Source organism: Equus przewalskii, chromosome 8 (assembly GCF_037783145.1).
Source record: "Equus przewalskii isolate Varuska chromosome 8, EquPr2, whole genome shotgun sequence".
NCBI classification, from domain to species: domain Eukaryota; kingdom Metazoa; phylum Chordata; class Mammalia; order Perissodactyla; family Equidae; genus Equus; species Equus przewalskii.
This window is the reverse complement of record NC_091838.1, coordinates 3,466,579-3,482,918: the sequence shown is the minus strand read 5'-3', so window position 1 is coordinate 3,482,918 and position 16,340 is coordinate 3,466,579. Positions and strand designations below refer to the sequence as shown.

The following is a 16,340-nucleotide window of genomic DNA, read 5'->3' as shown; positions in this document are numbered from 1 at the left end:
ATTTTTTATCTGTCCTTCCCAATGAGCTGTGTCTAACGATTAATTGTTCATCACTTTTTAAATGCTTAACATGTAAAACATTTTAACTCTAATTTGAAGATCTCAGAAACTTTAGTTCAATTAACTCACAGGTTAATTTTTTTTTATGATGTTGAGTGCTGGAACAAAATACATTTGAGTAAGAGAGGAGGAAAGCAGAACGTTTAGTTACCTCTAAGAAGACCAGCTGAAGCCTTTCAGAAGTAGTACTTTTAACAGAGTAAATAGGTGTGAATTATCGTCAGCTTTTAAAACTAAGTTTCAGATTTAAGAAAATGAAGACGAGGGGAAATTTTCAGCTTCAAAGGGTGATAGGATATTTCCATGGAACAATTATTTTATTCAGTATCATAATAGGTGCAGGTATATTTCTGGCTCCTAAAGGGGTATTAAAATACTCCTCGCTCAATGTGGGGGTCTCCCTAAGTATTTGGGCTGCCTGTGCTGTCGTGTCTATGGTGGCTGCTCTGAGTCATGCAGAACTGGGGACCACTTTCCCTAGAAGTGGAGCACAGTATTATTTCCTCAAGAGATCTCTTGGACCCTTTATTTCTTTCTCCTATATCTGGGTCAATCTATTTGCTTCCCCGGCAGGAACTGCTGCACGGAGCTTGCTACTAGCAGGCTATATCATACACCCTTTCTATCCTGGATGTTCTGTTCCTGAGATGCCAAAGAAATGTTTAGCGTTGGCCATTGTATGGTGTTTGGGAATTCTGAATGCTCGAGGAGTAAAAGAAGTGACCTGGTTTCAGACTCTCAGTACCGTTGTGAAGATGGCAGTGCTCTGCTTCATCTCTCTAACTGGAATCGTGCTGTTGGTGAGGGGTAGAAAGGAGAACCTAGCTAGATTTGAGAAAGCGTTCGTTGCTGAAGTTCCAGATGCCTCGCAGATTGCAGAAGCCTTCTTACAAGGATTATATGCATATTCAGGCTGGGGAGTCCTTGTTCGGATAGCAGGTAAAATTAATTTGTAAATTATAAAAACCACCACTAGGCTATAAACACATAACATTCAAGCATCTTAATTCTAAGAAAAAAAGTACTACATTGTTTTGAGATGATGTGTTTCTGTCTTAGTTTATCGGATAGGTGGAAACACAGTAAACCCTATACAAATGTGGCTTTCCAACTTTGGAAAGTGAAATATTTTCTAGACGTTCACAATTAAAACAAGTGAATACAAAAATGGTGCAGCTTAAAGATTCCATAGTAATTCCACTTTTTTTTATTGAGCAAACATTTTAATAGTCTATTTTTCCTAATTATAACTGAGTCTTATCAGAGAAAATTTTAAATACAGAAAACATAAATTAAAATAAAGATTATTCGCATGTTCATACATGTGGGGATCACACGGCACATACACTCTAATAACTTTATTTTACTTAAAGTGCGGAGTGAGAATTCACAAATATTATTGAATCTGAATGGTTTTTAATCAGCACACAGTATTGTATCATATGAAACTTGACTGTTACTTAAACATTTTCCCATTGTTAGATCCAGAGTGGTCTCTAGTTTTTCACTTTTAAGTTTTATACTTATTGTTGCAATCAGCATCCTTCTGTTAAATCTTTGTGGATTTCTCATTGCTTTATTAGAAAAAATCTTGAAATAAAATTACTAAGTGCAGCATATAAATATTTAGAAATGTGTTGAGAAATTGCCTTCCAGAAAGGCTCTACAAATATATCTAATAGTGTGAATTAAAATGACTACACTTGGCATTATTATACTTTTATCATTCTTTTGTCATTAGACTTGTGGGAATCAAACCTCAGTGTTATAACTCACTTTTTCTTTGATTACTAATGGGAAAAACAAGTTTTGCAATTGTTTATGACCATTTATAGTTCTTTCTTGTAAGAATACAGGCAAATATTTTTCCCAGTTGGCTTTGTTCAGAAGATTTTTAAGACTATAATTTTAATACCTGTAGTATCAAACTATCAATTTTCTTACTTGAAAAGTCTTTCCCCATTGCAAGATTTAGATAAATATACAAGTATGCTTCTTTCTCTAAATCTTTATGGTCTTACTTTTTACATTTTACTCTTTAATACACATGAATTATTTTGAGGGAGTCGTATAGTGTGAGATAATAATCTAACTTTGTATTTTCCAAATAGTTAAACACCTGTGTCAGCTTTGGGGTTGGTAATACACACTCAAATTTAATCCAGGTTTTATCTAATCTAGAGACTTAACCCAAAGAGTGAAGGGAGCAGGGACTCTACGCTAACGTCATAGAATACTGTGGCCAGGTTAACAGGCCAGTTGTTCTGATCCTTCGCTAACACGTAATTACAATTCTACAGTGTTGGCCACGAGACAGGGGCAGGCTCCCTCCAGTTCTCCTGGCCTGTGGTTCAGGGTTTCTGAGCTGTTCTCGTCTCATCCAAGAGGCTTGTGTTGCGTATCTCAGAGATACAACATCGAAACCCCAGAATTTAACGCAAATCTGTTGCTAATAGAATCAGTAATTCACCCAGCATGTGGTAATAACATTCAACAAAAATGAGCTCTTTCTGTCTGCAGAGTCATTTCCTTTTCTTATTATATATTATATTGAAACCACTTTCAAATGTTATATACTTAGTCATTTTTTATGTTATGGTTTTTTTGTGGTGTTTTTTGGCAGGAGAGCTGAAAAACCCTGGTGAGAATATCCCCAAATGTGTGATTACTGCACTCACCCTGGTGGCTCTGATCTACTTATTGGTTAACATTTCCTACCTAGCAGTCTTGACTCCAAAGGAAATCATGTCCTCAGGTACGGCTACCCAGAACCAGAGGGAAGACACTCTCTGTCCCATTCTTGTGGAGAAAGGGGGTCTCTAATATAAGGTGGATATTTCGCATACCTTAAGAGATTATGCTAAATTGGTTCATGTCTAGATTATTTATTTATTTGTTTAAAGTTAGAAGTTTGAAAGGTCAAGCAATCTTTAATTTTGAGCATATATTAAAGTCTAGCAGTAGAAATATGGAAAGCACCAAGAACTGGAAAAGGAAAAAAGGCAGAACATGATATTTTAAATTGAATAAAATAGAATCAAAAATACGAGAATATTTATCTAACCCTTAGGATGTACTCCTTAAGGACATCGTGAGTGCTTTGGGTTAATATCTGCCCCCATAAATATATGGCATACACCTTGTCTCTAGGCATATCCCCCAAATCTATAGGAGATATAGGGCTGGAGTGCTTATCTTTTCCTATTACTGGATGTATAAATCCTTCTGCAATATATTTCTATAAGTATACAATTTTAATATACCATAAAAATTATTCAGGGTCTGGCCTGGTGGCGCAGTGGTTAAGTTCGCATGCTCCACTTCAGCAGCCCAGGGATCGCTGGTTCGGATCCCAGGTGAGGACCTACACACCACTCAAGCCATGCTGTGATGGGCGTCCCACATATAAAGTAGAGGAAGATGTTAGCTCAGGGCCAGTCTTCCTTGGCAAAAAAAGAGGAGGATTGGTGGCAGATGTTAGCTCAGGGCTAATCCTCCTCAAAAAAAAGATTTATTCAGATTTTCAAAATTAATTCTACTTATAGGTAAAGAGACCGCGTTTTTCCCCTAAAAATAGGCAAATTGGAAAATCCTCAATTCTCAATTGAACTTAGCAAATCTAGACAAATAAATAAATAAAGTATATATGTTTTAAATTCTACATTTCTAGTTGTCACTGGGCCTTAAAGGTAAAGAAAATCAGTAATAGGCTCTCATTATAAAGAAAAAGAATAAAAAGAAAATAAGGTTTTATACCACATCCAAGCTTGCTACTCCTTGGTTATCTCAACTCTAAAATGAGATAAGAACATATTATTCACTCGTCTCACACATTAGCAATGATAATCAAATGTGAAAATATGCATGAAGGCACTCTGGAACTCCTAAAGCAAACAAATATTCTGCTATGAAAAGTGCATGGCCTGATGAAAACAGCCATATATTTGGAATGAAGTCACCTAATTGCAAATATTGCCTTTCAGATTTGGCAGCTTTGTGCATTCGGTAAAGATTCAAGGCTCTTAGTTTCAAGTGTCATGTCAGTAAAATGGGGAGAAAAATTGTTACCCTTCATTTGCATAGGATAACTAAATAAGAGTAAGAAAAATCACTTTAGAGAATTTACAATCAAGTTATGGGACTGATAGTACTGAAATGCAAGAGACAAAAATGCTCTGCAGTGGTCCTAAATATCCAAAAGGGAGCAACATTTTTCACCTAAATTAGCCCTTTGAGGTGAGGAAATAAGACCCGTGACTTCACAGACTTGACAGAGGAGAAAAATAGCAAACAGCCACATTCATAAAAATTTTAGATAAGACATGCTTATATTAGTAGACTCAATCAGAGGCAAAGAGTGAAAACTCCACAGAACTGTCTGTGTAATACAGTAAATTCAGTAAGAAACAGACAGAGGAAGCCCACATCTTTGCTAGCTTGAGTTTGCAGTCCACTTTGGAGCTATCATCAAACCAGCCCATTTTCAATGAGGATGCCCTTGAAATTAGAGTATTAGAGAGGAGCTAGATCAACTCTTCACATCCCTGGCTGACTGGGGAACAGCACACAATTGCAGAGAAGACTAGGAGAGTCAGGCAGTAAGTAAAAACCAAGATGACTTGAAAACTGGCTGAAATTTGAATGTGTTTCTCAACACACACACACACACATCAATTGCGAGAGGATAGAAGCGTTATGGACCTGAGGTGTTTTGACACAACTTCTGTTCAAATAATTGACTAACCACTAAGCTGCACGGCCATGGTAGCAACCCCTAGGGATACAAATGAAAAATTAAAACTAAGAATCAAAATCTGAGCGGATATATCAGTAGCTTCACATCATGAGGGAGACAACATTTTTCAGTTGAAGTGCAGGCAACTTAAAAAAAAAAACACCCCAAAGCCCTCAAAAAATACATGAAGAAATAATGGCTTGAAAACTCCAAAAATTGTTGGAAAACATTAATAAACAGATCCAAAAAACTCTATGACCCCACAATAAACACAAAGAGAATGAAATCTAGGCATAGCAAAGCCAAACTGTGAAAGCCAAAGAAAAGAGAAAGAGAAAGCAGTAAGAGAAAAAACACTCACTACATATAGGGAACAGGCAATATAATTAACAATTGACTTATGAAAAAAGATGGAGCCCAAAAAGCAGTGGAATAACAGAAAGTGCTGAAAGGAAAAAAAACTTGTCAAACAAGAATTTGATATCCAGTGAAACTATCCTTCAGAAACGAAGGCAAAAAAACACACTACCAGATAAACAAAAACAGAGAACTCGTTGCTAGCAGACAGGCTCTGTAAAAAATATTAAAGGGAATTCTTTAGGCTGAAAGAAAGTAACCTGAATCAAGAGGAAGAAAGAGTGCCAGAAACAGTAAATATGTGCGTAGATATAAAAGACTCTGTATGTGTGCATACACATTTCTTTTTCTGTTAAATTTAAAAAAAAATACTTAACATTATTTAAGGCAGTAATTCTGAAACTGAAGTGTAGGCTTTATAAAATATACAGATGTAGTATATACGACAATAATGATACAAAAGAGAGGGGAAAACGAGCTATATTGGAACAAAGTTGCTATATTGTACTAGAATTAAGGAAAAAATAGCTTGAAATTGATTTTGATGAATTGAAAGGTGCATATTGTAATTATTAGAACAATCACTAAGACAATAACTCAAAAAATACAGATTAAAAAAACAACAGAGGAATTAAAATGACTTGTTAAAAATGTCTAAAGAAGGCAGTCAAGGAAGAATAGAGGAACAAAGAAGATATGACATTAAAAATAGCAAAGGACAGATGTAAATACAACAATACAGATTGTCAGGCTAGATAAAATCATCAATCGAATTATATGCTATCTAAATGAGACACACTTTAGATTCAAAACCATAATTAAGTTTAAAGTAAAAGAATGGAAAAAGATATACAAGCAAACATTAATTGTAAGAAAGCTAGAACAGTGATATTAACAAGACGAAATAACTCTAAGACAAAAAAATGACTAGAGACAAAGAAAGGCTTTTCATAATGATAAAAGGGTCAATGTATGAAGAAAATGTAACTATTACAAATATATACACACCTAATAACACAGCCAGAAAAGACATGAAGCCAAACTAAGATAACTGAAATGAGAAATAGGCAATTCAATAATTATAGTTAAAGATGTCAGTCCATCACTCAATAACTAGATAGAAAATCAGTAAGAATATAGAAGTTCTGAATAGCACTATCAATCATATTGATCTAATCAACATTTATAGAACATACCACCAAACAGAAGGAAAATACACATTCATTTCAAGCACATATGGAACATTCTCTAGGATAGACAAAATAGTAGGATATAAGACAAGTCTCAAAAAATTTAAGATTTATATCATTCAAAATATTTTTCAGGGCCGGCCTTGTGGCATAGTGGTTAAGTTCGGCGCATTCCACTTTGGTGGCCCAGGCTCATGGGTTCAGATCCTGGGCGCGGACCTACACCACTCATCAAGCTATGCTGTGGTGTCAACCCACATACAAAATAGTGGAAGATTGGCACAGATGTTAGCTCAGGGCAAGTCTTCCTCAAGCAAAAAAATAAAAAAAAGAGGAGATTGGCAATCAATGTTAGTGCAGGGCCAATCTTTCTCACCAAAAAAACACAAAATTTCTCTAACCACAATGGAATCACAATAGAAATCAACAACAGAATATAATTTGGGAAGTCCCACATATTTGAAAATTAAACAACATGCTTCTAAATAAACCATGGACCAAAGAAGGAATCACAAGACTCTTAAGAACCATGAAGAGTCTGAGATTTAACCCTAACTGTAAACTTATAAGTTAGGCTGGCATAGTTTCAGGGATGCTGGCAATGGAGACAAAGAAAATTTATTATTCATAGCAGTGGCAGTGCTAAAATATCATTTTTATTCTGGTTCCCCAAACCTCAATGCCCCTAAGATGAAGGAAAGAAGGCCAGGGGATACTTGCACATGACAGTAGAGGAATCTCAGGCTTAGGGAATTCAAATCTCTTATAATGAGCAGTAAGTATTCCTTCAAGAAGAAGGTCCTGGGAATGGCTCTGAAAGATAAAAGATTATTACTGTCCTCCTATCCTCGTATTTTCCAGAGTCTAAGATGTTCTCTCCTGGGAACCCACAATGACCACTATATGAGGACTCAGCAAACAGTGTACTCAACCAAGGGGTCCTTATTCTTACAATCTAAAACATGTCAGTCCAACAAGAGAATCCAAGTGCAAGAACTAGAATTAATTTTGAATCCCCCTTGTCCAAGCTGCCATCCAAAGGCTACACTGACCAGGCGGGCTTGGGGTTTCTGTGTGAAGAAAGGAAGAAGCATGATAACCAGTAACAATCAGAAAAGATTCCTGAGTTTTCGGAACAGGTCTATATAACTCCTTATCCCACTCTTCCTGATCATTGCCCAGGAAGCAGCCAAAAGTGAATGATCATTTTCTAGGGATGGTTATATTCAGTGACCAAACTACTTGACTAAGGTGTGTGGACCAGAAAACTTAAAGGAGGTCGAGTCAGAAATATTTCTGTGTTGATTTTTGAGGAAGCCAACAAAATACTAAACAATATCAGATGTCTTCAAATGGTAGGAAATACGGAGAATCCATTGAATATCCTTGCCTTCAGCACTTTGTTGAGTAGTTGTCATGATAAAAACGTGCACAGTTGTTAGATTTTGAATGGTCAAACGCATAACACAGATCAGCTTCAGGGGCCACAGTGATGTGGCCAGATGAGCTAATTGAACTGGAACAGTAACACTGTAACCTGAAAAATTTGCCAACGGCTATGAGATGTCACTCCCAAGAGAGGGTCAAAAGCACAATACAGTCAATCTGCCAGGAGTGAGCAGGGGTAACATCCTGAGCAAGTAGCCTTCCTCACAGTGAGACAAATGGTCAAATTTTGGCAGAAGTCATAGTCTGGCATTTGGTGTTAGCCTCTATCTCAAAAATACAGTCTTTTTTTTTTTTTATGTCCACTATATGATGGTAATTATGTTGCCATGTCTGGTAAGACGATGAATTCAGGTATCAATCATGATGATCTGGATAGTGCTATATCAATCAACAGCTTGATTTCATTGATTCTTATCAGTGAAGGGGCTCTGTAGACAGAACTTAAGGTTATTCTCATAGCCCTGGCCAATTCTCTTGATGAACCTTGCTATAATTCTACTGATGGGTTGTTGTCAATAGCCTGGATGTTTGGTCTGTCATTTGTAAAATATAGACTGGAAGATTAAAGACACCCTTCTTTGGGGCCATGCTATGGAAAAATATCGTGGCTGCTGATTAAACCATTTGCTGGTTGGTGACTCATGTCCACTAAGTAGAATATTCTCGTCTGTGTTCAGTTCTGCATAGCTGGTGCTTAGACTGAACAGCTGTAACAACCTAGTGGACACTATAGGGTTTCAGTTTAGTCAGACCATCAGTGGACCATGTCCAGACATCTGAGGGAACTCTTGTGAATAGAGAGCCCCCATTGAACCAGCACTTATGCTTCAGTTGGCAAATAAGTATGTAGCTGACACTTTTTCACGCAAAGCCAAGATGCCACTGGGCCAAACCAGCTACATTCTTGAATATTCCATTTCCATTTGAAAAGAGAGAATTGGGCTCTTCACATTTGTTAATAGTTGAGTCTGAGTTCATTCACCTCAAAATGAGAATACTAGGCCAGTGAGTCACAAGGCCTCCAGGAATCAGGTGTTCAGTTTGACAACATTCAGTAGCAAACTAATCATTGTTTTTCAAACGGTCGCCAGAGGTTACAATACAAAAAAAAAAAAAAAAAAATCATCAATCCCAGAGACTTCTAGGTCAAAGGAGTAATTATGGTTGTGGATCCCCAAAGGTAGGCAGTGTGCCCCAGCTTGCTGGACGGCTTCCAATATACCCTGTTGATTTGTTCTCCACTCAAAGGACAGTGATCTGTGAGTTAGTGGATACAGAAGACTAAGCAGAATGCCCAAGTGAGACACATACTATCTACAATACACAAAGAATCCATAAGATGCCAGGTCCCCTTTTAGTAGTAGGCAATCAGAGATGGTAGATTTTTTCTTGACTGCCAGAGGGATTGAGTGTCTTGAATCCACCTACATACTCCCAAGAAACTTTACTTGGCAAACAGTGCCCTGAGTCTTGTTGAGATTCATCAGCCTATTAGTGGAGGTGTGATATTACCAACTCAGGTCTGTTGACAATGAGGCTTCTGACGTGCCAACCAACAGGACATGAACTATACAGAGTATCAGAGGGCAGAGACACTCTTGTAAAATCCTGACCACCAACAGGAGGCAAATAGCAGGGGAGCTTCAGAATCCCTAAGGGAATACTGGAAAGTTTATCAAAGGCCTTGCCACATGAATGTGAATGAGTCTTGGTCTTCAGGTGCCAGTGGGATAGAAAAGTGTTAGCGGTATCCAAGACAGTTTACCAAGTGGCATTAAACTATACAATGATTCTAGTTATAGTCACAATGTGTGGAACAACTAGGGCTATAGGACCAACAATTGAATCCAGTTGGCAATAATCCCCATAAACCTCCAGCTCCCAGCAGCTTTTGTCACTGGCCCTACAGTAACAGTTGTATTGAGAAATTGCAACGTTTGCTACCCCTGTTGCCTTTAAGTCCTTCGGCAAGTTTGTGATCTTTCTTCTACTGAGATCCTACATTATTTCGTAGGAGGGAGAACGAGATGGTTTGGGGAGGAACTTACACGTCCCACTAGAACTCTACATGCATCTCTCCCTGAACAGGAGAATCGTCTCTGGACTTTTTGATCACTTGTAGTACAAGCGTGTAAAACATCAATACTAATAGTACGTTCAACAGTAGAAACCACAAAAATATAGTACATTGAAAGGCCCAAAGGGCTTTATCCACCATGGAACTTCTGTGGATAGAGACTTCCTTTCCCCACTGTGAATTCTACCTAAACCCCATTAGCTGACTCTAGCCCTCACCGACAGGACTGTGTTTGTTGATGACTTGGGAAGTTGTATCTAACGAGCCTCCACAAAGTTTCCCAGCATACTCAGGTGGGTATAGGCTTCAGGGCAGGGAGACCTCAGTCACATCCCTAACCATTTTTCTCCTCAAGATAGCTGAGGTTAAGGAAGAGGGGGATAGGGGCCATGGAGAAAGAGACAATATCTTTGTGCCATCAAGTAAGATAGCTTTTTTTCTCTCGGGTTAACAAAACTGCCTCCAGAAGAAACAGAATATCTAAACAGATCCAAATTAAGGAAACATATTGAATTTGCAATTGGCTCAACATCCAAGAATCAATTAATGTTTTACTATATTAATATAATAAAGGACAAAAATCACATTATAATGCTAAAAGACTCATAAAAAGCATTTGACAAAATCCAACACTCATTCATAATTTTAAAAAACACTCTCGAAAAATACAGGGGTGTAAGAAAGTTTCCTCATTTTGATAAGGCGCAGCTGCAAAAACCTCGTTACCAGCCTTTGTCTTTGCTACAACTATAATTTAAAATTTTTTTAATTAATTAATTAAAAAGTTCAATGGAGTATAAATTTTACATTAGTTATACCATTAGTGGCTTTTCTAATTTTTTTTTTTTTTTTTTACAGATGCTGTTGCTGTCACCTGGATGGATAAAGTAATCCCTTCTATGCAATGGGCTATTTCCATTGGTGTTTCTTCCTCAATATTTAGCTCCCTTAATTGTACTGTATTTTCATCATCAAGGGTACTGTACGTTGCAAGTCAGGAGGGTCAGCTACCATTGATCCTCTCAACTCTTAACGTCCACTCCTGTCCAGTGGTCGCTGTGCTTCAGATGACCATTCTTGCCTCCTTTATAATTATTCCCTCAGACTTAATCCTTTTAGTAAACTATGTGGGATTCATAGACTGGCTCCAACTTGGGCTAATGATGACGGGTTTACTTAAACTGAGATTCCAGGAGCCCGACCTACCCAGACCTTATAAGGTAATTTGAACCACCAAAAGAAAATATCCCCTTTATCTTTCTAAAGAGCATTTTCTACTCTTAATACCTTGTTATTATATCTAGACGTAAAATCTCCAGCCCATTATGAGACCATTTTAGGAACATTTGATCTAGAATATGAATTTTCTATTTCTTGGTCCATAAGCTTCTTGGGCCATTTTCAACTTGAAATCTCAGAAGAGAAAGTGCGAGACTGGTCCTTATTAGAAAAAGGAGAAGACCTTTAAGATCTTTTTACATTACGGCAAATACAACCAGTGAAATTTGAGCCAAAAGGGACCATATGTGGGGTACATAAGGTTTGCACTAGATCCCAGTAGAACAGACTGCCAGTGTCCAGGACCAATGATTATTTGAGTGTCCTCTTACTGGTGCATCCTCAGATTATCTTCTAGAGGCACTAGGCTTGCCTAGGATTCCTCAGGCTCCTCAACTCAAATGCCATCAAGGTATAAGCTTCCACCATTGATGGTCAGTATAGAAGGGCTACATTCTAGATAGTTGTGAAGGAGTGTAATTTCAACCTGCTCATCTTTCAAAAGCTTACATCAGAGGCAGAATATCTGTGGAGGGTTTCCTGAGAGCTAAGATTCTGTTGATTCCTCAAACCACTAAAATCTCTCTCTTCATTAGCTATCTGAAATGCTTCATGTAAGCCCGTGGAATATATTTTTTTTCTTCTGATTGTCTACTCTACCCCATCCACCTATACTATGGATTTAACCAAAATATTATGTTTAACCAAAGAACCTCTGGCAGCTCATTCTTGTACTTCTTGCAGGGAGATTGTTAAGAGATACATTTCTACATTATGCAACAGTTTCTCTATATGTAGATCCACTGAAGAAAATTCTTTCTAATATTTGTATCAGGAATGCTTGTGTTTCTAGGCAGTTTATTTAGTTTTGTTTACAGATAACTGACCTTAGTAAGTGCCTGCCTCCCTTTTCATAGAGGCTGCTAGAACGCTTAAAGCTAAATTAGTTGTTAGCCACTAGCTTGTAAATAGGCTTAGGAAGCACACCTTGCTATATACCAGTCATTATTGTTAGGTCGATGAGTTTTTTTTAATGAGGTAGGTTTCAGACAAACCTGATTTTGTCAATAAAGCATATTCTAACAGCAATCCAGGGGCCCCTTTTATGATGTCCCTTGTGTCAGACAAACCTGATTTTGTCAATAAAGCATATTCTACCAGCAATCAAGGGGCCCCTTTTATGATGTCCCTTGTGTCAGACAAAAGGAGGTGGCAGAACGACCTCATGAAGACCTCAGCGCGCAAAGGTGCAGGCGTGAACTAGCAGGCTGAAAGGAGAGCAACACGCTCTACGGCTGAGATCTTCAAACTTCACTGAGACAAGAACAACTTTGGGATTCCTTTCATGAATTCAGATTCCTGGAATTCACCCTTAAGAATTCTAATTCTTAGGGTGAGGACCAGAAATACACATTTCAAAATTGAAAAAAGTGAAAGATAGTGATAATCTTGCATCTGAGTCATTCAATGATTCAATAAATATGCACTAAGTGACTACTGTGTGGAAGATATTAGTCTAAACATTTTAAAGATATGTAGATGAATTGGCCATTAATAATGCCATCAACAACTTTATAGTCTAACAGGCAAGAGAAGAGAGTTACACAAAATAGAGTAATACAGGCAATAATCAATAATATTTAATTGAGCATTTATGGCTGGCAGATGCTGTGTACACGTTCTTTAATTACATACATGATTATATACACACACACACACACACACACACACACATACACACATATATATGTATATGTTCTTTAATTGTCCAAACTACTTTGAAAGACAGACAGACATTAAGACCCATTTTAAGGGAAAAATGAAGATAGAGAAAGTGAATCCAAACCCAGTGGTCCTTTTATGCTAAAAATGTGCCAAAAAGAAATTATATATAGGTAATACATTAGGTTGTGTATAGATAATATATTAGTTTAAGGTGCAGAAAATACTAATTTTGACATTGTCTGTTTAAAGATAGAAAAGTTAGAAAACTTATAATGAAAAAATGCTTTACGCTAAGAGTATGGAATGTTTCAGAATGTCTTCATCCAAGAGATCTGAGTGAGCAAGTGGCATGGACTGACAAAAGGATCAGGGGCTCAGCAAAATGAGGAAATTATTAAGCGAAAGCCTTCAGTTCTGCTATTCCACACCCCTATCGAGATTCCCAGCAAATTACCGTCTCTTATATAAAACTGATAAATATTTTTTATCCTTTAAACCAACCTCCTCGGTATTAAACAAATATTTCTAGATAAAAATGTTTTACATTATTATTTGTAATAACCTCCAAGTTCTCTCTAATACTAATTTATTTTTGTTTTCAGGTACGTTTGCCATTTGTATTTGGAACCATCGCCATGTCTCTGTTCTTAGTTTTGACACCAATCCTCAAGTCTCCTAATATGCACTACACCTATGTTCTTCTTTTTCTCTTCAGTGGACTTTTGTTGTATTTTCCTTTTATTCACTTTAACTTGAATTGTCCGTATTTCAACAAGATAACTTGCTTTCTATAATTACTGTTGAATGTTTCACCTGGCGATGACATTGATGAATATATTTCAGCAGAAGGGACATTACAGAAAAATCAACCTGAAATTGCAGCAAAAACAGAATAAGTTATGCATGTTTGGCAAATGATTGATTTATTTTGATTTATTAAAAGTATCTTTATTTTCCAGCCAGAGTAATACTCTTTATGCATATATGTATACCTGCTACATTTGTAAAATGCAGCCAGCGCAAGATATCTAATGTCCAAACTTTCACATTGTAACTCTTTTTGTTTGTAACTGAAGCCTTATTTCCCAAATAAAGCACACTGAACCCAATCCCCCAATACTGGTCCCTCTTTTGTGCACTGACACTTCTAGGCTTATTATGTCATAGTCCACATTCTTTTTAAATTATCTACTTACTAGCAGTTTTTTTCCTAAGAGACGGTGAGTTCCTCTTGGGGAGGGATTATTCCTTATTTTTTCTTTTTTCATTTTTTATTTCATTCATTTATTTAAATTTGTATACTCACCCTCCCAAGACAGTGTGTGGATAAGAATAGACATCTTATAAAATAATGTCTAAATGCATAAATGGATGAGTGAACAAGTGAGTGAACAGTAGGTACACAGCCCTTTAGGTGACATCTCCCTTGATACCCTGCCTCAGCTTGGGTTCCTGGCAGCACCTCAGAAATATCCTGTTGTTGACTGAAGCTCTGTTTTGGCATGACTGAGGCTAGAATGCTATATAAAGATAACACCAAAGAAGAGTCTACACTAGTTCTTACCAATTACTTATTCCCTTTCACACCTCAGCTGACTTCTCTGAAATTGCCCTTATCAATATGACTCCACTACTGTCAACATAAATGGACCCATTTGTATTTATCACACTGGTCACTACTGACATGACGTCACTATTCTAAACATAATTTCAACCCACTTTCAGTGAGAGCATTGAAAGAATCAATACAAGATGAAAGTTAATCCTAGAGAAAGCAAATAGGTATCAGCAAACCTAGGCTGAGAGGGGCTGGCCCCATGGCTGAGTGGTTAAGTTTGCGAGCTCTGCTGTGGCGGCTCAGGGTTTCACTGGTTCGGATCCTGGGCGAGGACATGACACCACTCATCAGGCCACGTTGAGGCTGTGTCCCACGGGACACAACTAGAAGGACCCACCATTAAAATATACAACTATGTACTGAGGGGATTTAGGGAGAAAAAGCAGAAATTAAAAAAAATAGATTGGCAACAGTTGTTAGCTCAGGTGCCGATCTTTAAAAAAAAAAGAAGAAAACCTAGCCTGCGAAAAACCTATGGACAATTGAGGACAAAATTGGATCTGGCACATATGCTTGGACTGGCTTGCTTCAGGAATAATACATGGAGAGTCTTGTGATTACCTAGGGAATGATTAATAAATCAGAGCCCATGTCTTCCTTTCAAATGTTGTCTCAGTGAGGTTTTTGGAAAATGAGTCTGGCAAAGAAATTCACAAATAGCAGGTATCTGAAGGGTAAATAGTCTACATTCTGTTTGAAAGTTGATTGAAATGTTCTAGCATCCAGGCCTCTGAGTTAAAATTTTGATATTTTACAATGATAACTAAGGAGTCTGGTTTGTAGACCACAAGTCAAAGGAAAACACTTCTTATGACACTTGTTGCAGGCTCAGAATAACTTCCAGGCACAAGGCTGGCAGATTACAGATGGCCTTGCAGATTCTGGACAGCCCAGGAAGACATGTTTGGCTGTGCACGGGACAGGTGGGGCTGGATGCGCCGAGAGTGCCACTCTAGGAGGGGGACATAATAGCCTGCACCTCACGTTTTTATAGAGAAGATAGGAAAGAGTAGGGATCGCTGGACTGTGAAGAAAGACTGAGCTGGGCAGTTAAGGTGTCAATCCAGTAGGCGTGAGCAAACCCAAACTAGTCCCAATACAAATGCTAGTTTAATATCCATGCTTCCCCCTGCCCGTCACCCCCAGATCTCATCGCTGATTTAAAAAAGGAGATGTGCCTTTAAAGTATCTTGAAAGGGGCATGGCCCAGGTGTGTGATATGTCCTTCCCTGATCAAAGTCTTTCATCCCATCCACAAGAAGCTGGCCCATCCTTTCCATGGAGAAGTGTCCACACAACCATCCTCACTCAGGACAAGTGAAAGCCCCCAGCCAAAGAGTAGGCAAGAAAACAAAGCCAAGATAATCATCACGACCTGAATCTCTCATTCATAGGTGATGTCCACAGTCCCATAGCACAAAGGAGGAATTCATTTACTGTGGTCCTTCTAGAATTCAGGGATAACAGTCACTAAGTACCCCATGTTGGTAAGGTTAATATTACGTGGGATTCTCCACCTTTTCAATATACATACCGGGGCATATGTCTGATGATCCTTCTAGGGGATTAATGGATAAGGCCCAGGTCCAAAGAGAAAGATCTCAAATCAAGGTATGGGGTATTCTCACTCTTGGAGTAGGATCCACATTGAGAAACAGCGACAAGGGATTTAGGAGCCAAGAATTCAAGTAGACAGACGGAGCAAGAACAAATGGCTCCAACGCTTAAAGGCAAGTCCTGCCCAAGGACCTTCTCTCAGTCTTCCATTTATCCTCGTTCTTCTAATTACTGCCCTAGCTTGCAGACTCTTAACATCCCGTGAATAGATGTTCTTAAGCCTGGCGTGGTACC

The 16,340-nt window shown here is 37.9% G+C and overlaps 1 protein-coding gene and 1 long non-coding RNA gene across 2 annotated transcripts in view; one reads left to right on the top strand and one right to left on the bottom strand.

The window, feature by feature from the left end:
* The window catches only part of LOC103554292 (uncharacterized), a 59,376-nt gene that overhangs the window by 40,572 nt on the left and 2,464 nt on the right, over positions 1-16,340 (bottom strand). The gene's annotated exons all lie outside the window — the stretch shown is intronic.
* Positions 169-13,986, top strand: LOC103543393 (solute carrier family 7 member 13-like). Its single transcript, XM_008510276.2, has 4 exons — positions 169-999; positions 2,684-2,815; positions 10,727-11,088; positions 13,474-13,986. The coding sequence occupies exons 1-4, from the start codon at positions 315-317 to the stop codon at positions 13,663-13,665; spliced, it is 1,371 nt and encodes a 456-aa protein (XP_008508498.1). The 5' UTR covers positions 169-314; the 3' UTR covers positions 13,666-13,986.

Bases quoted from the DNA above. Each gene is read 5' to 3' on its own strand.
- LOC103543393 (XM_008510276.2), top strand. From the start codon at position 315: ATGAAGACGAGGGGAAATTTTCAGCTTCAAAGGGTGATAGGATATTTC. The intron at 1,000-2,683 runs GTAAAATTAATT...GTTTTTTGGCAG, and splicing joins AGTCCTTGTTCGGATAGCAG to GAGAGCTGAAAAACCCTGGT. The intron at 11,089-13,473 runs GTAATTTGAACC...TTTTGTTTTCAG, and splicing joins ACCTACCCAGACCTTATAAG to GTACGTTTGCCATTTGTATT.